This window comes from Oryctolagus cuniculus, chromosome 11, assembly GCF_051225735.1.
Source record: "Oryctolagus cuniculus isolate XC-2025 breed Fujian yellow rabbit chromosome 11, ASM5122573v1, whole genome shotgun sequence".
Taxonomy (NCBI): domain Eukaryota; kingdom Metazoa; phylum Chordata; class Mammalia; order Lagomorpha; family Leporidae; genus Oryctolagus; species Oryctolagus cuniculus.
In genome coordinates, this window is record NC_142877.1 from 64,959,987 (window position 1) to 64,987,918 (window position 27,932).

The following is a 27,932-nucleotide window of genomic DNA, read 5'->3' on the forward strand; positions in this document are numbered from 1 at the left end:
TCTTTCTAAAAATTAAAGAGTGGGAATAGGAGAGGCTGAGGAAGGTGAGAGGGAAGGAGGGTAGGTTGGGAAGTATCCCTATGTTCCTGAATCTTTATATAAGAAATACGTAAAATTTGTATACCTTCAATAAAATTTAAGAAAACTATGAAAGAACTGAGGAGATTTTACAATAAAGTCATTGTAAAATGACTGTTTTCTGTTCTTCCTGAGTTTCAGCTTATTTTTTGTTTTCTTTCATCAATAAGTAATCAGCCCACCCTTATCTGCAGTTTTGCCTTCTATGGTTTAATTACTTTCTCTAAATATATGAAAGTTAAAATTATAGAAATAAAAAATTCATAAATTTTATGATAATTGCTCTGTTATTAATCTCTTTTTAAAATTTTATCATAGTTATATATCTTTGTTAATCTATCCATGTAGTTTTTGGCATTTCTGTGGTTTCAGACATGCACTGGGGGTGTTGAAATGTATCTCCCAAGGATAAGGATACTGGTGTACTTTGATCATTTTTAAAATTCTGTTGACAGTTTCTAGATTACTTGTAACTTCCTGGATTCTAGAACTAAGCAGAAGTTGCATTCTTTGATACATTACCCCACCTGTCAAGGTAACTTCCTAAGATGGCACATTTAACTAACACATTGTAAGTACTTAAAATGCTTAAGTTATTAAGCGGAGACTTGATCCCTACTATCTCTAGCAAGATTAACTCTCACTTAAGAAGACCTCTTGGGAATACTGTCTCCTTGAATTCTTCGTACGTTTGTACATACTAACAGTTACTGTAGAAGCATAGTTGCAATGTATTTGCTTTTAGTGCTATCCCTGTGAAGGCTGATCGTGTTGGCATCCGGTCCCTTTTGGATTTCCTTTGAGTCTGTGTTCACAGCTGACACTCTCACATCAATCCATACGCTCATACCATTCCATTCCATGTTACCAAGAAACCTCAAAGAAAAGATACAAAAAAGGTTTGCTAAAGAGATCCTATATACATATATATATATAATATTTTATTTTAAAATGTCATTGAGCATATACATTTCTTTAGCTTTTCCAGGGGACATTGCACCTCAGTTTCAAAACACACAAAATAGATCCCCTTTACTAAACAGTTTTCCTTTTTGGGTTACAAAAGTCAATGTTTCACAATCACAGAGCATAAAGGTACATGGTTCTGAAACCATTCCCAGGCTGATTCCTCTCATTCACTATATGCAGGATCGTTTTGGAAACCCAGACCATGGTACATTCCTTACAACAAATGATCTCCACTATGAGCCTCCCTGGGTCTCCAGAAGAAACAGGGAAGATTGGAAACAAAACAGGAATAAAAGAATAACCTTAGGACTCCCTAAACAAACATAAAATATTCATGGGAGGTCAGAAAAATGGAGGACGCAAGGTTCTCTTTCTTCAAGTACATCACAGTAGAAAACAATAGCACAATTACAGCCTTTATAGGTCACCTGACTACCTGGTCACTACATGAACAAAACTTACATCTTAGACATAGAGGAAAAATTAAAGCTATTTACACAGATAACATTATGGATTAGAAAGAGCAGTACTCCACAGACTGGTGCTCAAACTGACAAAGAGTCTTGGAGTTTACAGAAGAGGCAATCAGGCTGCTCCCTTAGTGTCCTTTGAAAATCCCAGTGTACATGCATATGCCACACCACCCACATAAAAGCAATGTTTGCTCAGAGAGGTGGGCTGCGGTGTGTAGGCTGCAACCTTTCTCTGAATTGGAAGTCCTCAAACATCAGTTGCTAACATATAGTTCTATCCTGGAGCCAGAGACCATTTACTACTTTCTCCGTTCTGGCAACTTGTAGGTCAGCCTTGTTCATAATTCTCAATGCTTTTTGCCAGCTGTCCCAGAAGCACTAACTTTCTGAAAATAGAATTTCATCAAAGCTTAACATACTGTGAAAACATTGGAGCTGATGGATTACTTAAGGAAAGGTCAGATCCTCAAACCTGTGGAAAGAAAACGATTGACTACTTGCGGTGCTGGAAATAAAGCTGATCAATGGACAAGGAAGGGTTTGTTTGTTTGTTTTTTAAATTAAGAAAAGAGCAGTATTTTAAAGATATAGGAGATTTTTCCCCCCAAGTGTCTCTATACTAGTGCTCTTGGTAGACTGCCTACTCTGCCTGAATGGCTAAGAGCTGAGGCTAAATTTGACTAGGAATCTCATTCTTACCATTATATCATGACAGTGATAATAACTCTTTTCAAGAATGATGAATACTTACAGAAGTAAGAAGGTGGGCACAGATGACTTCACAAAGCCTCATGGAGGTAAGGAAAATTCCTAAGAATTAAACAAGACTCCAAAACCTCCAAAGCTGAACATTGGGGAAAATAATTAACTGAAATCTGCACTTTTTTAGGCTTTGTCAGTTGAGTACTTAGCCTAGCCTGATTTTTCACCTTTCTTCCCCCCTGAAGAACAGCAGGTAGGTATGCACAGCCTCAGCAGAGCACCTCCTCTCTGAGGGCAGACACTGTCCGTCTGTAACACTGACTTTAGGTGCTAGAATAATAAAGCTTTGGTGGTTGTCTAGCAAAACACTGTAGAGGGCAGATGGGCTGTCAACTCCCTCTCTTTAAGGAAGAGTTACCAAAAAGTTTGAAGAGCAGGGGCCAGGCCAGCAAGATTTAGAAGTGAGAGAGCCTTTCATTAAAAGAAATGGCCAACGCCCCCTCCTCTAAGACAACCATAAAAACTTGACTAGGAAATTAAAGGCCTTTTATTAAAGAAGGCTTTCTCTGAGGCTATCAGGGCAAGTGGATTTGGCTGTAAGTCAAGTACACAGATTTCAGAACCACATATAAAAGTGTTCTGCATCCGTTTGAGTGTATTGTCTTTGGACTTTCCCAGGAATGCTCCAAGGGCTGACCCATTATGGGGACATGATTACTGTTCTGGGTTGGGATGACTTGGGTGAAAAAGAAGGCCCAGTTCTAGGAAGCTCCATTTACAGAGTAATAGCAGTGCTGGGGAGATCTGCCATGGCAGTGACAAACACTCCTCCCACCCCAGCTTTTGATTTATCCATCTCATTTGCAGTCTTCTTCCCATCTCCCAAACATCAACCATGCTCCAGCTCGCTACTAAAATCTTTTCACCCAAGGAGGCTTATGCAAAAAACTCACGGATACCTTTCTTACTAACACCAGCAGGACCAAATGCTCAGGACTGAAGGATAATCTGAATCTGGGGCTTCCAGGGTTTTTCCTGAGATGCCTTGGCATTAACTGCACTGGTGAATTCAGAAGGTTGTTATTACACCTCTGAGTATATGATATCTACACCCAAATTCTGACTCCAGTAACTTGAGTAGAACTGAAGAAGCTCGAGGGAGGTCCAGAAAAGCAAAGGGATGAAAGGCAATAAGGCGGCAACTCAGGGTCCTCTATGGAAGACTCTCTCTCAGGTTTCCAATGTGCTTGCGAGAGGGGGAACAGAAAATGGACCACACCGCTGTACGATGGCTGGTGTTTCCCTACAGCATCATATTCTACCAGGGAAGCAAGTGGTTTACTATAAACTTCTCCCCACAGAGATGTTCAGAAACGTCTAAGACTGATCAAAGGAGGCAGGAATGCTGGCAGATGAAGATGCCTCCTGGCAAAGTCAGAGTCCGGTGCTTCCCAGACAGCATTTTGGCAGACACATGGTGGGGTGAATTCCTACGAGACTTCACCTGCCATACGGGGCGGTGCTCCCAGACTGTGGAGCAAATTCATTCCCTAGCAGGAAGCCCTAGGCCTCTCCTGAGACAACAGCCACAACTCTAGGAATGTACTCCACCCCGGAGGAAGAGTTCCTTTCTTCTCCAGCAGGAATCCAAAAAAACATGAGAATAGGAATTGACTCCTCACCATTTTGGGGGATCACACCGATGACTTTATAAATACTGGGTTGGAAGAGTATTCTGATTCCATGAAGTTGTCAAAGTGGTGACAATACCCTAGTAGCTACAGAAAGACGACTAGGTAATTAGGTGTTATTCTGCAAACTCCCCCAGTGCAGTGCTGCCACTGCCCCAGTGAGAATATCGTAAGTAGATCCATGGTGGGAGTAGGAGTCTTGGTTCTTGGGTAGTTAGGATACAAGTCTCTGGGGGAAAATAGGAGCACAGCATGAGAACAGCCAGTGAACCCAAGGCAAATTCATGTTTATTAAAGTAGCATCCTGAGCGGCCCTTACACGAAGACGATGGAGAGAGCAGAGCTGCTGCTCCACCCAGGACTCTGATACTTGGCTTCCGGTCACGGCCCATGGAACGGGAGTCCAAACTGGCCCTCACGTGAGGTAAGGTAAACCCACAGACACAAGGAACTTCTGAACTGCTCTTGCTCTATGAAACGTGGCCGTGTGTTTGTCCCCACAACACAGTGGGTGGGAGAGGGCCAACCACTGTAGACATGAACATCCAAGACTTTCACAGAAAAAACTCAGGCCGTACCAGGGGACGGCTGATGACAACAGAGGGTGCTGGTCCAAAGAAACAGTTTCCTTGAAACACAGTAATGTGGTGAGAAACAACTGAGGCCCCAGTGCCACATAACAAAGACATACTTGGTCATGCAGTGCTGCTCCAGACAGCTGCCTGGGTGTCATAGGCACGGGGATGTGGGGACAACCCAGCTTGGGTTGGAGTTTGACACAGAAATTCCTCAGCAAAGACTCGGAAAGCCCCAGTTCTGCTCCATAGAAAGGAAAAGAGAGATTCAAGGAATGTCAAAAAAGAATAAAACTCCCTACCTCACCCCACCATCACCACAAAGGAAGAGAGAAAGACGATGGGTGGGTGGGGCAGGCAGCAATCCCTGAAATAAATCTCAGGCTTATTAGGTGGGTGCTGACCGCTTTCCAAGGCATGACCCCTGCCCACCTACTTTTCTCATGCAGCACTTTAACCCGTAGAGAAGTTGGCAGCCAGACAGGCCAAGGAACCTCCTGCCAGTTACACCTGAAAATGGCTATTCCGGTTACTCTAAACAAAATAAATAGGATGCATATACCCCAAATAGGCCATGGCCACGCTGGAGGCCTATAAAGAAACCAACAGAAATACAACTCTTAGGAACACCTCTGTGTTTTGCTGCTGAGTATCCAGACCGGTTGCTAAAGAAGAAGTGGAAACCTAAGGGTCATCGTGAAGCACAGCCAGAGGCCTTCTGGCAGCAAACTCCCCACCTGGGCTGGGGAGAGACTGCATTGCTTGAAACTCAGCCAGAGTTCAACCCAGTTCCACCCTGCCAAGAGCCATCCCAGATTCCATTCCCTCTGTCCTCCCAATGCCCTGGGCTTTTCATGACAGCTTGTTTCCATGTATTAAAGGGATGACGTATACAGAAATGTCGTCTCCTGAACCCAGTCGGTCATTAGATATTCGCCATCCTCTGTCTTTCAGGACACCTCGGGCACGCATCACCAGGTCCTGAGCTGCCAGTGTGTACCTGTGCAGGGAGAGGCAGGAAAAAGACAGTTAGTACAGCATCGGGGGAAGCCAAGGTCAGGTGAGGCTGGGAAAGAGGAGGTGTCACTATAGTTGCATAAACAGTTTTTGAATATCTTCTAAGTTGAGAAAAGCTGAGGTCATCTTTCCCAAAATATGAGATTTTAAGGTGGTAATTGGATAAGGTACTAACCACCTAATTTTTAGTTATTCCACAGTTCAGTTCTCTTAATGTTTGGTTTTAAAATTATTTTTAATTTATTTTTGAGAGGCAGAGAGAGGGTTCCCCTTCAGTGATTCACTCCTTGAATTCCCTCAATGGTTGGGGTTGGGAGTACTGAATCTAGTCCTTCCACAAGTAAACAAAATAAATCTTTTTAAGAAGTGAGTTGGTTTAAAAAATATTGGTAATAGTACACATGGCATAGGAACAGAATGTAAAATTTGAGGATGACTAAGAAACCTGTGGGTATGTGAGCTATTCCACCTGTCCTTACCAACGCCACTGTCCCCTTTAGTCCAATGCAAGTAGAGAAGACATCTGAAAATAAGATTGCTCACTAAGGTTTAAACCATAAGGAAAAAGAATGACACTATCTGAGCTAGTAGAAAGAACCTGGGAGAAAATTTGGGTGGGTGTGGGCTTGGGTTAGCCTTGAGGCATAAAAAATGAGACAAAACATTGGCAGGTGTCTATCCAAATACTGATGGAGCACAGAGACTCTTAGCTAATAGACTTAGGAGTTTAGTTCCACTGGCAGGGCCATAATTGTGGTGGGAAGGGTTATTCCTAGCCTACGCCAATAGACACGATTCACCTTCATTCTGATTCCATGTTCGCCAAATACCCTTCTGACGACCATCTGCCTCCTGTTCCGGCCTCTCTACAGGGGAAGAATGAGCTGATGCCTGGTGCTTTAAGTACAGGAGTCGGGGATATTTCTCCAGATAAACATCACCTGGTATTTTGGTTTACAGATTAATATAGGGAGCCGCATGAAAGTGAGATAATCCACTGCCAATTCTAATAATGAATATGCTCAGACTCTGGTAAATCACCAAGATAATGAATGTGACCCCACAAAGCTCTCTTGGAAGCCAGTCTGTGAGCCCTTTACAAGGGACACCCTGGTATTCCCACTGACCTTTCCCACTGGGAGCATCTCATCTTTGTCTTCCAAATGGTGAGTTAGGGAGTTCAGAACTCCTGACGCCACTCTAGTTCTTCTGCTAAAATCCCTTGGGAATTTGCAAGCCCTCATATTAAAAGATACCCTGGGTATCCTCGCTGTTACATTATTTAAGAAAAAGGGCTCCAGACAATGACCTCAGGACTGTAAAGATTCCAAGATTGAGAATCAAGTTTGGCTGGTGCCACAGCTCCCGAGGCTAATCCTCCACCTGTGGCACCGGCACCCCAGGTTCTAGTCCCAGTCGGGGCACCGGATTCTGTCCTGGTTGCTCCTCTTCCAGTCCAGCTCTCTGCTGTGGCCCGGGAGGGCAGTGGAGGATGGCCCAAGTGCTTGGGCCATGCACCCACTTGGGAGACCAGAAGCACCTGGCTCCTGGCTTTGGATCGGCTCCTGGCTTTGGATCGGCGCACTGTGCCGGCCACAACACACCAGCCGTGGTGGCCACTTGGGGGGTGAACCAACAGAAAAAGGACGACCTTTCTCTCTGTCTCTCTCTCTATGTAACTCTGCCTGTAAAAAAAAAAAAAAAGAGAGAGAGAGAGAGAGAGAATCAGGTTAACTACTGCCACCCGGGTAGCAGACAGAAGTAGAATACAAACCGTAGGTGGCAGAAGAGATGACAGCATAGTTAATAAAAGTAAGGACCTTTCCCTCTGGGGATGGGGGTAGGTGAGTAGGAAAGACACCTTTTTCTGTCTAATAAAAGAATTACTGGGTGGTGGACATCTAGTTTGGAGGTTAAGAAGCTCACATCCAATGCCAGCACTGTGGCATAGCAGGTAAAGCCACTGCCTATGGTGCCAGCATTACACATGGGCACTAGCTCGAGTTCTGGCTGTTCCACTTCTGATCCAGCTCACTGCTAATGTGCCTGGCAAAGCAGTGGAAGATGGCCGAAATGTTTGGGATCCTGCACCCATATGGGAGACCCAGAGGAAGCTCCTAGTTTCAGATAGGGCCAGCTCTGGCCATTATGGCCATCAGAGGAGTGAACCAGCAGATGGAAGATCTCTGTCTAGCCCTCTCTGTAACTCTACCTTTCAAATAAATACGTTTTTAAAAAAGAATGTTCACATCCCACACTAGAATACCTGGATTCAACACCCAATTCCTGCTCCTGACTGCAGCTTCCTGCTAATGCAGACCTTGTGGGGCAGTTAATTAGGCTTCTGCCACCCACATGGGAAACCTGGATTGAGTTTCCCAGCTCCCTGCTTCAGTCCCAGTTACGGGCATGTGGGAAGTGAAACAGCATATGGGAGCTTTGTCTCATAAATAAATAAGAAATAATTACTGGGCTTTGAGGCACAAATCTAAGTTACATTTGAGGGAAGGTACAACCAGTTAGTCTTCTCTGAAGCTTCTCGTTCATCTGAGATCAAGATAGAGAAAAAGACCTCCAAAGAGACATTTGGCTGTGTTCTAAGGAAGGAAACACAGGCGGGTTCAAGAAATACCAGAAAAGAAAAAAATCCCTGCCTTACCCCATCATCATCATAAAGAAAGAAAGAAAAACTCAAATCATGTTGCAAAATCCACACACTCCTCTCATACTGCATTCAGAAGAGCTTCTTGTTAGTTATCCAAGGTTACTCCCAACTTCATGTTGAACTGTGTGTCTGAGGTAGAACCACTCAGAGAAAGGCTATCAGCAATATCAGACTGATGTATTCTCTGCTTGGCCAGTCTGTGGACCTTAGCTTTCCAGGTATAGAATCCTGGTGGACTCAACTGATTCATCCAGCAGGAATGAACACACTTGAACTCTGCTTATGAGAAGACTAAATGCAAAAAGTAAGAACAAGCTAGGAGAAAACAGGGCTGATGATAAAAGAAGATGTCAACACACAACAAACAGCTCCCTGTGGCTTTTTAGTTTAGAGGCAATAGGCTCTACTGGTCCTGCAGTTGTAGGGACTGACAGATACCAGCTCTGGGTCCGGATTGCAGTTCCTCACTACTAGAGACCTTGTGAGATGGCAGTGATGGTTCAAGTAATTGAGCCCTTGCCATCCATGTGGGGGACGTGGATTGAGTTCTCAGTTCCTAAGAACCTGTGAACACAGCATAGCCTTGGCTGTTGCATGCAGCCACCTGGGGGAGTAAAGCAGTAGACAAGCTCTGTCTCTGCCAAAAAAAAAAAAAAAAAAAAAAAAAAACCACTATAATAAAAGGTTAAATGACATCTAAGTGGTTTTACTGAAGTCATGAAAGAGCGTCTTCCACAGTTATAGGCAAGAGACTACTCTGCCATGGCTACTGTGGTGACTCTGGGTATTTTTAAGGTGATCAGAATTAGCTTTGGCATTTTAAAAAGCGAGCATTAGGTCACCTAGAAAAGATGATAACCCCGGAAACTCATTTCCCTCAGGGCTCCAGATCATTAAAGTTTTATTCTGAAATATGGTTGTCTTTCATTCCAAGAGAACTTCCTTTGAGATTGCTTCTGTCTTCATCATCCATTCTATCTTCCCTTAGGTGCTAAACTTCTCTGGAGAGATGGACTCGGCTTTCTCAGTTTCTCACTTCCCATTCTCTTAATTTTTTTTTACTTTTTTTTTTTTTTTTGACAGGCAGAGTGGACAGTGAGAGAGAGAGAGAGAGAGAGAGAGAGAAAGGTCTTCCTTTGCCGTTGGTTCACCCTCCAATGGCTGCCACAGCCGGCATGCTGCGGCCAGCGCACCGCGCTGATCCGATGGCAGGAGCCAGGTACTTCTCCTGGTCTCCCATGGGGTGCAGGGCCTAAGTACGTGGGCCATCCTCCACTGCACTCCCTGGCCACAGCAAAGAGCTGGCCTGGAAGAGGGGCAACCGGGACTAGAACCTGGTGTGCCGGCGCCGCAAGGCGGAGGATTAGCCTAGTGAGCAGCGGCGCCGGCCATCTGTTCTCTTAAAGCTGGCCTCAGAGCCAGCTTCCCAATACTCATTCTGCTCAGTCTTTTTCTACTACAGACATTTCTGACCATTTTCTCTTTCTCTATGAATTCACCTGTTTTTGGCCTCAAGTTCTCATCCTGCATCCGAGTTTCCATGGCAAAGGGCACAAGGTCTCTCTGGTGCTCACTCTTAGTCTCCTTTAGAGACTCCAATTACGACGTGGGAAAAACTCAATAACTGTTCTACTATTTTCACTTCCAAGGTGGGACATCCCCATCTATCTTAATAACACAGTAGTCTCTGAATCAAGAGATCACAGTCCTTTTTCAATGCTACTTTCTCACCCCAATATTATTCAATTATAAAATCCATAAGGCAGAGTAGGACTTCAAAATTTTGCGTTCAGTGTCTTTCAGTAGTGACACATGGCTAATTAAAATCTAATGTTATGTCTATTATGTAACTTATTTTTGTTTATTGTAAAAACTGATAAATCTGAACTTTTGCTATCTTAAATACATGAAAGTACTCACACATACAAAAATTTATGTCTTCTATTTATTATTATATTTCTGTCCTCATTCTTGCTTTGCTAGATTGATAGCTTTATTTTTAAATTTTTATTGAAAAAGTTTATTTATTATTTGAGAGGGAGACAGAGCTCTTCCATTTGCTGGTTCACTCCATAAATGCCAACAGTTGGGGCTGGGCCAGGCTAAAGCCAGCAGCCTAAAATTTTAATTTTAAAAACTTAGTTATTTGAAAGGCAGAGTGACCAATAGAGAGGGACAGACAGACATCAATCTTCCATTTGCTGGTTCATTCCCCCCAAGTAGCCACAATGGTAAGAGCAGGGCTGTCTAAGACTGAAGCTAGGAGCCAGGAATCTCAACCAGGTCCCCCACATGGGTGGCAGGGACCAAAGTAATTGAGCCATCTTCTGCTGCCTTCCAGGCACAGTAGCAGAAAGCTGGACCAGAAGTGAAGCAGTCGGAGCCAGTGCTGTGATGTAGCAGGTTAAGCTGCTCCCTTCAATGCCAGCATTTCATATGGGCAGTGGTTCTAGTCCCAGCTGCTCCTCATCTGATCCAGCTCCCTGCTAATATACCTAGGAAAGCAGTAGGAATGGCCCTAGAAACCTAGAAATTCTTGGCTCCTGGCCCAGCTCTGGCCATTGCAGCCATCTGGGGAGTGAACCAGCAGATGGAAGCTATCTCGCTCTCTCGCTCTCTCTCCTTCTCCTCTCTCTGTAACTGGCTTTCAAATGAATAAATACATAAATCTTTTTTTACAAAAATGGAGCATCTGGGACTTGAACAGGCACTCAGATATGAGAAGTGGGCTTTGCCAGGAGGCATAACCCACTGCAACACAGCACCAGCTCCAGGAGCTTGGAATTCTATACAGACCAAGTGACAGACCAAGTACTTAAGCCACTGTCTGCTGTGTGCCAGGCTGCAGCAGAGGCAGGACTGATATGAGACATGGGCTTCCAAAGCAGTGGCTTAAGACTGCTGCGCCACACTACCCACTCCTTACCTTGTTCTTAAGCTCCCATTAGTCACTATTATCATATAAAATCTATACTTCTAGAAATAATAAACCTCTGAACATACTTGCAAAGATTTTATCTTTTGTTTTTGCCTTTCTTTGTCCATTCCTTCCTTCGGGAATTAATTTCTTTCTCCTGAAGTATATTTTTACCATCTTTTAAAACAGCAGTCTGTGAAGGATAAAGTCACCTAGTCTTTGGACTGCTAAAATCTTTATTTTTGCCTTTAATCTTGGATGACAGTGTTATTGGGTTAGGATTCTAGATTATTTCCCTTAGCAATTTGGAGGTATTATTCCACTTATTCCTGGTTTCCACTTATAAGTGGATGTCTGTTCTCATTAGATTTTAAAATTTTTGTTATTTTGTTGTTGGTGGTATGAAGTTTCATTAAGACATAACAGTGAGAATTCCTTTTTATTTACAATGGTTAAAAATTCATTCTACTCCTTCAAACATAGAAAATGCCTAATTCTAGAAAACTGTCAGCCATGAACTTTTTGAATATTGCCTCTACTCTGCTTTTTATATATTCTTCATAAACTCTTATTAGATCTTCTCATTTTACCTTCCAGAATTCATTTTTCTATGCTATCTTTCAATCATGAGTCCTTCTTTGGCAGTTTACTGTTCAGCCCATTCAGTGAACTACTTTATTTCAGTGACAATATTTCACCCTTGGGAATTCCTATTTGATTCTCGTCCAGATTCACTACTTCTTACTTTATGATTCTATCTGCACAGGTTTAACTCTTCCCTCACCCTGCTCTATCGCATCCTGGCTTTAAGGTGTGGGAGGGATAATGCCATTGGATCCAGCGATCCTTTCTCATGGTGGGTTTGCAGGTAAGATGTCAGTTTCTCTTGAGATGGGGTTTCTTACTAGGTACTGAGTTATCTATACAATTTGCCTCTACTGGGAGGATACCATATATTTTTCTAAAACTCAGATTCGTGTGGGTTTTTTGGCTTACAGTCCCCATACCCCAGGCGCAGGGTGTGGTTGACTGTCACACTTGTTCTGTGTGGTGGGCCTACCCAGCTGTTCACTTCTGCTGACAGAGCCTGCAGCCACACACTACCCCTGTGCATGAAGGCAGGACAGCCCGTGCCGAGGAACGCACTCAGGGAGAGTCCCTGGACCCCTTCTTCCTGCGCTGCTCCCGGAGCTCAGATGCCTCACACAACTTCTCTTTCCAGGCCCCACTGCTGTGAGCAACACCCTTCCCTGTCCAGAGCAGTCGAACAGACAACCAAGGGGAGCTGACTGGACAGCACCCTTGGTAAGCAAGTACTGCAGCCGAACCCTAGGACCAGCTCCTGGACATACCCCTCACGCTGTAGCGGATCCAGCACTGGGAGGAAGGTCAGCAACAGCTCAGGTCAGTTCAGATCCCCTGTAGGGAGCTGTCCTCCTGAGCGGAGCAACTCAACACAACCCCAGGAAGGCAGCTCTTCGGGGAGAAGACTTTTTGCTCCAGCTCCACAGTGGGCCAGGCTGCTGGTCACTGTGCAGCTCATTAGCATCGAGAGTTGACAGCCACTTTGCCCCAGACATGGCATCATCTGTAAGGCTGCTTTACATCAAGACAGGTGCAAAAAGCAACAGTTCTCTCTGAGGGAAAGATCTGTATCTCATTCCCATTGTGTTCTCAATGTGTGCCTTACAGGGACTCCCTGGGTGGGTGACAATAAAAGAAAGCATTTAAGGTGGCAGTCAAAAAGCAGGGGGTGAACTGGAGCTGTGGCTTAATGGATAAAGCCACCGCCTGCAGTGCTGGTTCATGTCCCAGCTGCTCCACTTCTGATCCAGCTCTCTGCTATGGCCTAGGAAAGCAGTAGAAGATGGCCCAAGTCCTTGGGCCTCTGCACCCACGTGGGAGACCCAGCCCAGCTCCTGGCTTTGGATTGGCACGGCCAATTTGGGAGTGAAACAGCGATGGAAGACCTCTCTCTCTGCCTCTTCCTCTCCTCTCTCTGTGTAACTCCAGCTTTAAAATAAATAAATATATCTTGAAAAAGAAAAAGCAGGGGGTCTTCTGATTTTCATACTGAGGCTGAACACAGGACACATGTATGCCATAGACTGAGGGGTGGGGGGAGTGGTAGAGCAAAACATGAAATATACTGGAGAGCATGGAAGAATGGGGTGCAGATGCAGACATGGATGGGAGGTGGACTCTCATTCACCACCTAGGGAGATGCGGAAGGCTGGAAGCTGGATGCGGCATGGGGTAGGACCCTTACCAAACGCCTTCTTCACGGATGCTCCGTTAGGCTGCAGAAGGTGTTCCGCCCCCAACCCCCACCCCCTGCCCAGGAGACAGCTTCTGCATCTGGAGAATGTTTTTCTTCTCTAGCTAAAGCTTTCAGTATTGATCAGCAAAGCTCTGCTGGGAGAAATGGCTGCTGGAGAGGGACTGGACTTGGCAGACTTCACAGGGCTTGGGCTCCAGAGAAAGGACAGCAGGGGCGGAGGGGAAAGCCACAAAGAAGAGGGGCTGGAGAACGAGGGGAGGGCCAAAAGCTCTTTTCACAGCTACCGACTCTGAACTCAGAGCAGAAGGGGGGCAATAAATCCTCAGCTGTTGCTCGCATCCTGGCCCCTTCTGCCACAGTTCTCCGTTCTTTCAGTGGAGCAAGAAGAGGGCTCAGGGTGGGGCATGGACTGTCTGGGTCCCTACTCTGGCTCTCCCCCTGCCCAGAAGGCTGACTCTGGGAAAATTCCTTAGCTTCTTGGAGCCCCTCTTTTCTGACTTATAAATCTCAAATAGTAATAATATAGACCTTGACATCTCCAGCAGGGACTAAATAAAATCCTTCCTTTTATTGCTTTACTTTAAAATTTTTAACTGATACCAGGGTAAACATATCTATCTCTTCAAACATTTGTTATTCTGATGAAAAAGAACATTCAAAATCCTCTCCTATATCTTTTACAAAATTGTACAGGGAACAGGCATTTGGTGGAGTGGTCAAGATGCTGCTTGGGAAACACACATCCCACGTCGAAGTGCTCGGGTTTGGGTCCTGGCTCTGCTCCTGACTCCAGCTTCCTGCTCACGTGCATCCTGGGATGCAGCAGGTGATGGCTCAAGTCACTGGGTCTCTGCCACCATGTGGGGAGCTGGATTGAGTTCCCTACTCCTGACTTCAGCCTGGCCTGGCCCTGGCTGTTGAGGGTATTTGGAGAGTCAATCAGTGGAAAGATCTCTATATGTCTGTCTTTCAAATAAATAAATACAATGCAGTCCATTATTGTTATCTATCGTCACCCTGCTGTGCAACAGAACACCCAAATGGCTTACTCCTATCTAACTATAACTTAGTACCTAAGAGTCAACCAACTTTCTCTCTCCCTAATCTCCGTAGCTTCTGGTAACCATCATTCTACTCTCAACTTCCTTGAGATAAATGAGATCTTTCTCTAAAGCATTCAATACAGTGCAGCCGCATGTCAGAGGTCAATAAGTATGAGCTACATCTTTCTCACTGGACATAAAATGCCTTTCTCTTCCCCAAGAGCTTTGGCCTAGAGTCATCTGCCCAGGGCACAGGACCTCAGAAGATTCAGCACTGCAGTGTCACAAGGAAAAAGTCAGTTCCAGACTGCGGCTGTCACCTGGCTTACAGTCCCCGATGGCTGCGGTTGGGTGGGAACTTCTATTTGCCATTTGGATGGCACAGACAGGGTCGTGTAGGAGGGGAGGGTACATGGCAGGACCTGGGGAATTAATGGCTTCCAAATATTTGCATATAAAAGGCAGCCTCCATCTGCTGATAGCCCGCAGTAATCCAGTGTGCTGGGAACAGGAGGAGGAATTCTGTTTGTATTCTAAGCAGGATTCAGTGATTTAAGAGGTAGAAAAGCTCCCCTCAGCTTTGGAACACTGGCAGGGATCTACGGCCACTGGGTGGGTGGGGGATGGGGTGGCTTGGAGGGGGCCTTTGTTGTGCTCTGAAAGGGGCAACTTGCCTGCCCCAGAGGAGGCACAGTCCAGGCTCACTGCTGGGGGCTGGGCCACATGCATCCCTTGAGCAGCTCGGAACCAGGCTCTGAAGCCAGTGAAGCTGCTCACACCAGCTTCTGCCCCAGCTTAGAGTGCAGGGACTCCACTTGGGCAGAGAATCCCGAGACAACGAAACAGGGACAGCTGGTGTCTGAGACACTGGGTTCAATAGGAGTTTGCATGCTGGAAGGTTCAAGGCTACAGACCAGAGGGACTCCTATCCCCAGAGGGAGGATGAGACGCCTCTCTAGACCTCTTCCAACTCTACCCTGGCACCGACTCCCTGGTTTCTTAGGTGGTAGGTATTTATTTCAGTCTCAATCCTGAACAACAACATTTAAAAGGGAGGGGGCATAACAGACCATTTCCTTCTCAATCCTCCTTGGCAAGCTCTTTAAAATGTCCTGATGTGGCCACACAGCTCTGCTCCAACACAGCCGCATAAATAGCACAGAGGACAGAAAGGCGGGCCTGGCTGTATGCTGTCTCAGAGCCTGCTGCAGCCAGGATCTCCGGCTGACTTTCAAATTCCCACGGATCTGAATATGCTAAACAGTGCAAGGCAACAAAAATGCAGATTTTTATCTAGTCTTCAAACACTCACGAATTTGTTCTTAAAAAACCTGTAATTGATACAGTCGGGCTGGGGGTAGGGGGTGGGGGTGGGAAGAACCCTTACTTTTTGTATTTGAGGCATAGTTTTTGAAAACCATATGGTCCTGTTTGAAATCAGTTCCCAGAACTCATGGAAAGATTTCATAAAAAGAACCTTTGTTTTTTGCCAAAATAAATTTCCTATTATCAGAGCAATACAAACCAGCACTTAATACCTGCATGAAATGCCTGCCGTCCACGGGGTGGGTGTTATGTTCTTTACCTTGCCCTGATTAATCTCTTCCTTCTCAAGGAACCCAGCTGCCTGAGCCACAGAGAATGCGGATGTGAAGAACAACCAAAGTGTGAGCTTTAAGAAGGTGGCTCTCCTTAGAGACAAAGCCTGCGGGGACTATGGCAACCTTACACTCACAGACTTGACGCTCTACAGCAAGTCCTTGAGTGTCACGGCGCGGGCACAGAGGGCCATTAGGTAAAAGGTACAGAAACAGATTTCCACAGATGTGTTCTGAAAAATGGACTGGGGCACAGCCTGGCTCAGTTCTGCCTGGGCATTTGGAATGTGAATCCATGCCAAGTTTTCATGTTTGGTTAACTATTTCCTGGTCCCAGTTCCTCTTGACTTTTTCTATCCCCTTGCCCGTTAGTGATATTAACAATTTATTCCTTTCCGACAAAATATTAAGTCTCCTCTTTGACTGTTTCATAGTGCTTCAATTTTCTGTATTTCTGCCAGGAGACCCAAGCCCAGCCCAAACCCCGAGTTGTACAGAAGGGATAATCGACTGCAGAGATCCTGCCCCAGAAAACCCCTTCCTGCTCTACACTGTGCAGGAGCTTTAGGATCCCAAAGAGCATATGCATGGACTCAGAGGGGACCAGGAACTCCGCAGCCCACGCTCAGGGAGCTCAGCACCCCCACTCCAGAAGGTTAGCTGTGTTTCCTATGAACGGTTCATTTCATGACCCCACAACAGTCACAGACCGCCAGCTCTGCTGCACTTCAGGGCAAACTCAATTAAAAAAAAAAAAAGAAAGAAAGAAAGAAAAAATCCTCCTGTACTCATGTGCTAGCTCATCCACAAAGCTGCCTTTTAATTTTCGGGTTCCTTTGTTGGGGCAGTTCAGAACAGCAAAGGGACTCCACAAGATACAGTGGGGTCAGGAGGACCCCGCAGCTCACTCCTGCCCCACGTCTGTCTGGGAGGACGGCATGGGGTCAGCGCTGGGCAGCATCCCTCTGCTAACCACCTCTTCCCTCGGAAGCATCTCAGGGGGGAGATGCCAGGTCCTCCGAGGCGCGCAATGCTGCCAGCTGCTTGAGAATGGCTGTCCCTGGGAGGTGCGATAAAGATGATAAGAACCACACACGGCCCAAACAAAGCAAATAAAGCCCAACAATCAAACCAGGAAGCCCTTAAGTCTCACCCTCACAGTGCCTTTTTCTGTCCTACTTTCTCGCTGGACAAAACGGGAAACCTCATAAAACTCATGGTAAAACAGGCCCACGAATACCTTTAGATGTGAAAACTTGTTGTTCCTCTAATTTTGTTCCTCCAGTCCTCAGGCTGGAGAAGGCATCTTTCCTTTCTCGTGTTTTAACAAAATTTATGTTTATCTCACTGTTCCAGGTGATCAGTTTCAGTTCACAGTTGGTCATGGTGAAGGGACTGGGAGTCAAAGGGAGCACATAGACAAGTCTAGTACCTGCTAACGCTAACTGATGGAGTAAATAAAGGGGAGAGTGATCCAACATGGGCAGTGAGAATCTCAGCAGACTCATAGAATGGCAGATGTCCTAAATAGCACTCTGGCCTCAGAATCAGCCCTAAAGGCATTCGGAGCTGGCTGAAAAGTTCATGAGAGTATTTCAGGCATGGAAAGCCAAGACACTCTGGCAAAAGATCTCTGCGAGTGAGATCCCAGTGGAAAGAACAGGCCATCAAAGAAGGAGGTACCTTTCTCTGAAGGGAGGAGAGAACCTCCACTTTGACTATGACCTTGTCTAAACAAGATAAGAATCGGAGAACTCAGAGGGCTTCCATAGCCTTGGAAACTCATGACTGGAGCATAGGGAGATTACTGATGCCATAGACAGGAGTGTCAATTGGTAAAGTCAACAACAGGAGTCACTGTGCACTTACTCCTCATGTAGGATCTCTATCCTTAATGTGCTGTACATTGAGATTTAATGCTATAACGAGTACTCAAACAATATATTTCACTTTGTGTTTCTATGGGGGTGCAAACTGTTGAAATCCTTACTTAATGCATACTAAACTGATCCTCTGTAAAAAAAAAAAAAAAAAAAGAAATTATCAATTCCCAACTTGACTCTCACTGGGATTAAACATGACAATAGGTCTGCTCTGATTTCATCATCATTTTAAAAAATCATCTATTATTTTTCACTTTATGTTTCTGTGTGGGAGCAAACTGTTGAAATCCATACTTAATGTATACTAAGCTGATCTTCTGTATATTAAGATAATCGAAAATGAATCTTGATGTGAATGGAAGGAGAGGGGGAGTGGGAAAGGGGAGGGTTGTGGGTGGGAGGGACGGTATGGGGGGAAAGCCATTGTAATCCATAAGTCGTACTTTGGAAATTTATGTTCATTAAATAAAAGTTTAAAAAAAAAAAAAAAAAAGAAATGTAAAAAAAAAAAAAAAAAGAATAGTACCTTAACAATGGAAAAGCAAAAAAAAAAAAAAAATTTATGTTTTATTTGAAAGGCAGAGGGATGATGGAGAGATCCTCCATCAGCTGGATTGCTCCTTAAATGCCTGTGACCGCCAGGGCTGAGCCAGACCAAAGCCAGGAGCCTGAAACTTCATCTGGGTCTCCCATATGGGTAGCAGGGACTATTTGAGCCATCAGCTGTTGCCACCCAGGGTGTGCGTTAGCTGGAAGCTGCTTTGGAGGACAAGTCTTGAGCCAGGCACTCCCACATGGGTTGTGGGCATCCCAAGTAGCTCAAACAAGTGCCAAACACTCAACCGTCCTTTCTCATTTTCAGTCAAACAACTGGCTGCCTCCTTTGGTAGCACCCCTCAGGCTTGGACCTATAACCCTCCACTCCCCCACGCCCTTGATGCCCAAAGTGAAACTGTGGTTGGTAGCTACATTTGAAAATAAACCTTGATGCCTCTGTTCTGTCTTAAGATCTCAAAAAACCAACAGGGTTTTTCTGATCTTCAGCCTGTCTATGTCTTACCAGTGAACTGTGTCTCTTGTAACTTTTCCTTTCTCTCCTTCATCTATCAGACACAGGATTCTTTCTCAGGCTTTGGTTTGCCATCGTCCCTGCAAGGCAAACTGGAAAATATTTTTCAGCCCTGCCCTGTCTGTTCCAAGGGGAGCCCTGCAAATCCCGACTGCACGGGCAACGATTCTCATGAGCTCCAGTATCCTGCTCTGACCTGGCACTTGCGTGCGGCCCACGGGTTACCACTCCTCTGCAGGCAGATTTGTTGCCATGGAGAGAGAGGGGCTGGGAAGCAAGACCAGGCCAGCTTGGAGGGATCTAAAAAAAAGTGTTGGGTGCTTTTTAACTCGTAACTGGCAGCTGGCTTTGCAAAGCTTTATAAAAATAGTCACAGTAAAGAAAAATCAACATGAGAATGTTACTGACAAGTAGGATATATAACACAGATTAAAACTAAAAACTTGGAAGGGGAAAAACACATTCAAATGAAAATAAAAGATTCTTTAATTTCAGTACCATCAATTCTTCTGCACCTGAGCAAGTATCAAACAATCCTGGGAGGAGAGATATGGTCTAATTTCAATGTTTCCCCCTGATTTTTGTTGTTGTTGTGAAATAAATGAAACATCTGAGGCTACTTCTAACACTTTGTAGAAAATGGAATTAAAAGATAAATCAAATTTGGTGTACCAAATTTTGGAATTCATGCAGTTTTTTCCAGGTTATACATTTTCCATGAACTTTCTGAACATCTCTCATACAATAAGAGTAGCAAGCACTTTGATTAGTGCTTACTGTAGAGCTAAGGCACTATCTATATATGTATGAGGTTAATACTGTTGCAATATGCATTTTTCACATGAGAAATCAGAAGCATAGAAAGTTAAGAAAAGTTTTCCCAAGGTCACAAGGCTAGAAGGGGAAGGGCCAAAATTTGAGGCCAGGAAGTCCATGCTCTTAAGCCTGGGGGTATTTACATACAAATGGATGTAATCACACTTCTAACTCAGCAATATCATGAACAACCATGAACCTGCCATCGAGCTAAGGCAACAGGACATTACCAGTAAGTATCTGAGAAGCCTGGTGAGCCCCTCCTCAAACACATATCCAGCTCTGCCCCTGCCATCTCTGCTTGCAAGGCAACCATTCCTGAATTTCAGGTTAATTCTCTTATTTTTTTGTTCTAGTCTTAATGTCTACATCCCTAAATAATATACTGGTAATTTTCACTACCAATGAACAGAGTCATAACATATGTACTCATTGATGGGTTGCTTCTTTTTTTCAACACTTTGTTTTTGAGATTCTTCCCTGTTGCTGAGCATAGCTTCCACTCATTCCTTTCTTGGGGACATAAAATATTCTATTTTGTGTGAGTCCATCCTATGATTGGACATACAAGTTCCTCTGGTGTCTGTCATGAAACTATACTGCAGGTATCTTTTTTGCAAGAGTTTCTCCAGGAAAATTGATGTTCACACTTTACTGGTATCAGAATCACCTCAATGGTTTGTTAAAAAACAAATTGTTGGTCCTACCATGGGAGTTTTGAGTTGCCTGATCTCAGGCTGGGCCTGAGAACTTGCATATCTAACAAGTTCTCAGGTACTGCAGATGCCATGTGGTCCAAAGAAATACTTTGAGAACTGTTGCTCCAGGGTACCGACATAGGAGTGGAGATTCTGTGTTAATATGTATGCTTAACTGGGCTGGAGCCGTGGCTCACTAGCCTAATCCTTCGCCTGCGGCACCGGCACTCCAGGTTCTAGTCCTGGTTGGGGCGCTGGTTCTGTCCTGGTTGCTCCTCTTCCAGTCCAGCTCTCTGCTGTGGCCCAGGAGTGCAGTGGAGGATGGCCCAGGTCCTTGGGCCCTGCACTTGCATGGGAGACCAGGAGGAAGCACCTAGCTCCTGGCTTCGGATTGGCGCAGCACACTGGCCATAGGGGCCATTTGGGGGGTGAACCAATGGAAAAAGGAAGACCTTCCTCTCTGTCTCCCTCTCTAACTCTGCCTGTCAAAAAAATATGTATGCTCAACTTTTCCAGGTATGCCAAGCTGTCTTCACGTCATTTCTGAAAATTTATATATCCATCTGTAGCTGTTCCACACCCTTACTAATTCTTGTTATTTTTACCCTTTTAAAATGATAATCTGGCATGTCTCAAAGTACTTTCTGATATTCCCCTGATTACTTAGATTGAGTGTGTTTTTTATATATTTATTGGTCATTACTGTTCTTCCTTGTAATGACATGGATGCGGCTCATTTTTCTACTGGATTGTGTTTATTTATCTGTGAGAATTCTTTATATTCTATAGCATGTATTGCAAGGATTACAATCTATCTTCAATTATACAAGTTGCAAAAATCTCCCAGTTCATGACTTATATTTTACTCCCTTTAGAAAGGGGTAATTGGGGCCGGCACTGTGGGCAGTTCTACACACTAGGGGTTCCCTGAATCCCTGGTTAGGGTCATTGCTGCAGGATCCGTGCTCAGACCAAGGACTGCACAGATCCCCTGTGCGGTTCTCGGGGCAGTGTGGACGAATATAGGATCCACTGAGGCTAGCCCAGTCACTAGTTTCTGTTGAGGAGAAGAGGTGAGGGTGAGACTACACCTTCAGAGCAGAACAAACCTCCCTTCTGATTAAAAAAACCAAAAAAACAAAAAAACAAAACACAGAGATTTAGCATGCCAAACTTGGGTGTCACCATGGACACGTCCTTTACCCTGGAACACTGAACAGACCACACCCAGCATATGCCTCTGGGTATTCCCTGAAAGAGTGGACACTCCACTAGGCCACAGAGGCATAGTCCAAAGACAAAAACCATCACAGGGGTAAAAAAATAACAAGTATCTGCACAAATGCCTAATAATAAATACAGTACTTCAAGAAACAAGAATAAGGAAGACAACATAACACGCCCAAAAGAACACTACACTTCAAACTAGAATGTGAAGATGAAGAGACTGAGGAAATGCCAGAAACAGAATTCAACAAATTGTAGGATTACTTAAAGATAATCAGAAGCAAATCTATAAACCAATTAAATCTGTACATGACATGAAAGAAAATTTTTCTCATGAAACTGAGATTTTAAAGAGAAATCAAAACAAAATATTGGGAATGTAGAATTCAACAGAACAAAAAAAATGTGGTGCAAAGCCTTAACAACAGAATTGGTGAGGTAGAAGAAAGAATTTCCGAGTTAGAAGATAATAATTGGCAATTTTATAGTTAGACAAAAAAAAAAAAGAAGTAGAAATTAGAAAACTAAAAAACAGTGTTGGAGATCTATGGGATACTATCAGACAACCCAACATACGAGTCTTAGGAATTTCTGAGGGCATGAAAAGAGAGAGTGGATTAGAAGGCCTTTTTAGTGAAATTACAAAAAACTACACTAATTTGGAGAAAGAAAGGGATGTCCAAGTACAGGAAACACATGAATTCTTTTTTTTTTTTTTTTTTTTGGCAGAGTTAGAGAGAGAGAGAGAAACAGAGAGAAAGGTCTTCCTTTTTCCGTTGGTTCACCCCAAAATGGCTGCTGCGCTGCACCAATCTGAAACCAGGAGCCAGGTGCTTCCTCCTGGTCTCCCATGTGAGTGCAGGGCCCAAGGACTTGGGCCATCCTCCACTGCCTTCCCGGGCCACAGCAGAGAGCTGCACTGGAAGAGGAACAACTGGGACAGAATCTAGTGCCCCAACCAGGACTAGAACCCGGGGTGCCAGCGCCGCAGGCAGAGGAGTAGCCAAGTGAGCTGCAGGGCCGGCTGGCACATAGAATTTTTTTTTTTTTTTGACAGGCAGAGTGGACAGTGAGAGAGAGAGACAGAGAGAAAGGTCTTCCTTTGCCGTTGGCTCACCCTCCAATGGCCGCCGTGGCCAGCGTGCTGCGGCCGGCGCACCGCGCTGATCCAATGGCAGGAGCCAGGTGCTTTTCCTGGTCTCCCATGGGGTGCAGGGCCCTTGGGCCATCCTCCACTGCACTCCCGGGCCACAGCAGAGAGCTGGCCTGGAAGAGGGGCAACCGGGACAGAATCCGGCGCCCCGACCGGGACTAGAACCCGGTGTGCCGGCGCCGCAAGGCGGAGGATTAGTGTGGTGAGCCGCGGTGCCGGCACATAGAATTCTTAATAGACATGTCCAGAAAAGATCCTCACCCCAACACATTGTAGTCAAACTCTCCACAGTAAAACATAAAAAAAAAAAAATAAGATTCTAAAATGTGCATGAGAGAAATGCCAGATTACTTTCAGAGGATCTCCAGTTAGACTCACAGCGGACTTCTCATCGGCAACCTTACAGGTTAGGAGAGAATGGTGAAATATATTCCAAGTCTTAAGAGGAAAAAAAAAACTGTCAACACAGAATACTGTATCCTGCAAAGCTCTCATTTATGAATGAAGATGAAATAAAGACTTTCCATAACAAAAAGAAATTGAAAGAATTTGTCACTACTCATTCAGCCTTACAAAAGATACTTAAGGACGTGCTACATACAGAAACACAGAAACATGTTCATCACCATGAAAGAAGGTGAAGGCAGAAAATCTCTAGGTAAAAGTACAAAGGCAACCCAAAGTAGACAATAGGAATATTTATGGAAAAATGGCAGGGCCAAGTTGTTATTTATCAATAGTCACCTTGTATGTAAATGGCGTCAATTCTTCAGTTAAAAGATATAGACTGGCTAAATGGATTGAAAAATAACCCATCTATTTGCTGCCTACATGAAACACATCTCACCAACAAAGATACATGCAGAATGAAAGTGAAAGGATGGAAAAAGATAATCCATGCAAACTGAAACCAAAAAAGAGCTGGTGTAGCCATCCTAATATCAGACAGAGTAGACTTTAACAAAAAAACTGTTTAAAGAGACAAAGAGGGATCAATTCAACAGGAAGATGTGACTATTATAAACAAATATGCATCTAATCACAGGGCACCTGACTATTTAAAAGAAATGTTAATGGACCTAAAAGGAGACATAGGCTCCAATAAAATAGTAATGGAGACATCAATACTCCACTTTCAGCAACCGACAGATCAATTGGACAGAAGATCAGCAAGGAAACAAAACTTAATCAACACTATAAACCAAATAGACCTAATAGGTATCTGTAGAACTTTTCATCCTATAGTTGCAGAATACACATTCTTCTCACCAGTGCATGGAACTTTCTCTAGGATAGACCATATGCTAGGCCATAAAGCAAGTCAAAGTCAAAAAGCAAATTAAAGAAAATCAAAACCATACCATGCATCTTCTCTGATCACAATGGAATGAAGCTGGAAATCAACAACTCAAGAATCTGTAGGACATATGCAAACACATGGAGACTGACCAACATGCTCCTGAATGAAGAGGTAGTGGGTCGTCGAAATCAAGAGAAATCAAAAAAATTTCTGGAAACAAATGAAAATGATAATACAATATACGAAAACTTATGGGATACAGGACAAACAGTGTTAAGAGGAAAGTTTATAGCCACTGACGCCTACATCAAGAAGTTGGGAAGGTACCAAATAAATGAGCTGTCAATGTATCTCAAGGACCTAGAAAACAATAGCAACCAAACCCCAAACTAGTAGAAAAAAAGAAAAAAATTAGAGAATAAACAAAATTGAAACAAAAAATATAAAAGATCAGTAAAATGAAGAGCTGGTTTTTTGAAAAAGTAAAACTGACACACCAATGTTTCCACTAACCAAAAAAAAATATGAGAAGACCCAAATCAATAAAATCAGAGATGAAGAAGGTAATGTAACACTAGACACCATAGAAATATCAGAAATTACTACAAAGAGCTGTATTCCAACAAACTAGGAAACTTGGAAGAAATTGATAGATTCCTAGACAATACAACCTATCTATATTGGACCATGAAGACATAGAAAGCCTAAACAGACCAATAACCAATACAGAAATTTAATCAGTAATAACAACCCTTCCAACAAAGAAAAGCTGAGGACTGGATGGCTTCACTGCTGAATTCTGCCAGACATTTAAGGAAGAACTAACCCCAAATATTCTCAAGCTATTCAAAACAATTAAAAGGGAAGGAATCCTCCCAAACTCCTTCTATGAAGCCAGCATCACATTAATTCCTCAACCTGAAAAACATATAGCAGAGAAAGAGAAATATAGACCATTTCCCTGATGAACATAGACAGAAAAATCCTCAACAAAATACTAGTCAATCAAATCCAACAACACATCAGAAAGATCATTCACCTGGACCAAGTGGGATTTATCCTTAGATTGCAGGGATGGCTCAAAATTCACAAATCAATCAATGTGATACATCACATTAACAAACTGAAGAACAAAAACCATACGATTATCTCAATAGATGCAGAGAAAGCATTTGATAAAATATACCACCTTTTCATGATGAAAACTTGAAGCAAATTGATTACAGAGGAACAATCGAGGCAATTTATGACAAACCCACTGCCAGCATCATATTGAATGGGGAAAAGTTGGACGCATTCCCACTGAGATCAAGAACAAGACAAGGATTCCCACTCTAACTATTACTATATAATATAGTCCTTGAAGTTTTAGCCAGAGCCATCAGGCAAGAAAAAGAAATCAAAGGGATCCAAATTGGGAAAGAAGAAGTCAAACTATCCCTATTTGCAGATGACATGATTCTAAATATAGGGGATCCAAAAGATTCCACTAAGAGACTACTGGAACTCATAGAAGAGTTTGGTAAAGTGGCAGGATATAAAACCAACACACAGAAATCAACAGCCTTTGTATACATAGATAATGTCACAGCTGAGATTTTCCAAGATCAATCCCATTCACAATAGCTACAAAAAAATCAAATATCTTGGAATAAATTTAAGTAAGGGTCAAAGATCTCTACAATGAGACTCACAAAACATTACAGAAAGAAATAGAAGACACAAAAAATGGAAACATCTTCCATGCTCATGGATTGGAAGACTCATCATCAAAATGTCCATACTACCAAAGGCGATTTGCAGATTCAATGTGATACCAATAAAAATACCAATGACATTCCTTTCAAATATAGAAAATTATATATATGTATATATATATAAATTCATCATATAGATATACTGAAATTCATATGGAAACACAGGAGATCCCAAATAGCTAAAGCAATCTTATACAACAAAAACAAAGCCAGAGGCAACACAATACCAGATTTCAAGTCATAGTACAGGGCAGTTATAATCAAAACAGCCTGGTACTGATAAAAAGCAGATGGATAGACCGATGGAACAGAATAGAAACACCAGAAGTCAACCCAAGCATCTACAACCAACTTATCTTTGACAAAGTAACTAAAATCAATCCCTGGAGCAAGGTCAGTCTATTCAATAAATGGTGCTGGGAAAACCGGATTTCCACATGCAGAAGTATGAAGGAAGACTCCTAGCTTACACCTTAAACAAAAATCTGCTCAAAATAGAGACCTAAATCTATGACCTGATACCATCAAATTATTAGAGAACAATGGGGAAACCCTGTAAGACTTTGGCACAGGCAAAGAGTTCTTGCTAAAGACCCCAGAGATACATAAAATCAAAGCCAAAATTGACAAATGGAATTACATCAAATCGAGAAGCTTCTACACTGCAAAAGAAACACTCAGCAAAGAGGCAGCTGACACAATTGGAGAATTTATTTCCAAACTATGAAACTGATAAAGGATTAATAACCAGGATATATAAAGAGATCAAGAAACTCCACAACAACGTAAAAACAACCCAGCTATGAAATGCGAAAAGAACTTAAACAGGCATTTTTCAAAAGAGGAAATCCAAATAGCCAACAAACACATGAAAAAATGCTCAGCATCACTAGCCATCAGGGAAATGCAAATCAAAAACACAATGAAGTTTCACTCACCCTAGATGGAATGGCTTTCAAACAGAAATCAACAAACAACAAATGCTGGTGAGGATGAGAAAAATGTACCCTAACCCACTGTGGATAGGAATATAAACTGGTACAGCCACTGTGGAAGACAGTTTCAAGATACCTCAGAAATCTGAATATAGACCTACCATAGGACCCAGCCATCCCACTCCTGGGAATTTACCTAAAGGAAATGAAATCAGTAGATGAAAGAGTTATCTATATTCCCATGTTTCCTGCAGCTCAATTTACAATAGCTAAGATATGGAATCAACCCAAATGTCCATCAACTGAAGACTGGACAAAGAAATTATGGGATATGTGCACCATGGAATACTACACAGTGGTAAAAAAAATGAAATCCCATCATTTGCAACAAAATGGATTAATCTGAAAATATCATACTTAGTGAAATAAGCCAGTCCCCAAAGGACAAATATCATTGGTTCTCCCTGATCTGTGACAACTGATAAAGCACCTAAAAGGTCATCTATAGAGGTGAGGTTGACACTCTGAGATGCAATGATTTTGAATAGCCCTTTTCTCAACTGTTGAGAAACAGTTCTTTTTTCATACTATCTGTTGAACTCTTTATTTAGTATAAAGTTAATAATATAAAGTTAATTTGAAAAATAGATCTTAGTAAAAAATCAGAGCGGGAATAGGAGAGGGAGGAGGAAGAGGGATGGGCAGAATCAGCATTTCCTAAAATTGTACTTATGAAATGAATGAAGTTTGTATTCCTTAAATAGAAGGTTTCTGGGGGAAAAAGAAGATAAAACAAACAAAAAAGAGGTCATCTTTTGAGGAAGCAAAGTTTGTAATTTTAATGTAGACAAATTTAGCAGTCTTTCATTTACTGTGTTTTGTCTTAAGAAATCATTCCCTACGCTAAGGTCATAAAGATAATCTTTTAAGCTATCTTCTAAAAGTTGTATTTATTTTTGCCTTTTGCATCGTAGTCTCATTTTAATCACTGCTGTGCATTATTACTGTTTTTTAAAGATTTATTTTTATTTATTTGAAAGGCAGAGTTACAGAGAAGAAGGAGGGACAGGGAGAGAAATCTTTCA

The 27,932-nt window shown here is 43.2% G+C and overlaps 1 protein-coding gene and 1 long non-coding RNA gene across 3 annotated transcripts in view; one reads left to right on the forward strand and one right to left on the reverse strand.

The window, feature by feature from the left end:
* Nucleotides 1-12,437, forward strand: part of LOC138844377 (uncharacterized) — a 58,562-nt gene extending 46,125 nt beyond the window's left edge. The window contains exons 2-3 of the long non-coding RNA XR_011380131.2: nucleotides 11,854-11,955; nucleotides 12,310-12,437. This is a non-coding gene — a long non-coding RNA (uncharacterized LOC138844377). The remainder of the gene's footprint in view (nucleotides 1-11,853; nucleotides 11,956-12,309) is intronic.
* Nucleotides 999-27,932, reverse strand: part of PPM1H (protein phosphatase, Mg2+/Mn2+ dependent 1H) — a 300,918-nt gene continuing 273,984 nt past the window's right edge. The window contains exon 10 of one of the 2 annotated variants that reach the window (XM_002711306.6): nucleotides 999-5,488. In XM_002711306.6, the coding sequence (XP_002711352.2) occupies nucleotides 5,341-5,488 (148 nt within the window). In that variant the 3' untranslated portion in view covers nucleotides 999-5,340. The remainder of the gene's footprint in view (nucleotides 5,489-27,932) is intronic. The other variant, XM_051846392.3, reaches the window with a different exon arrangement.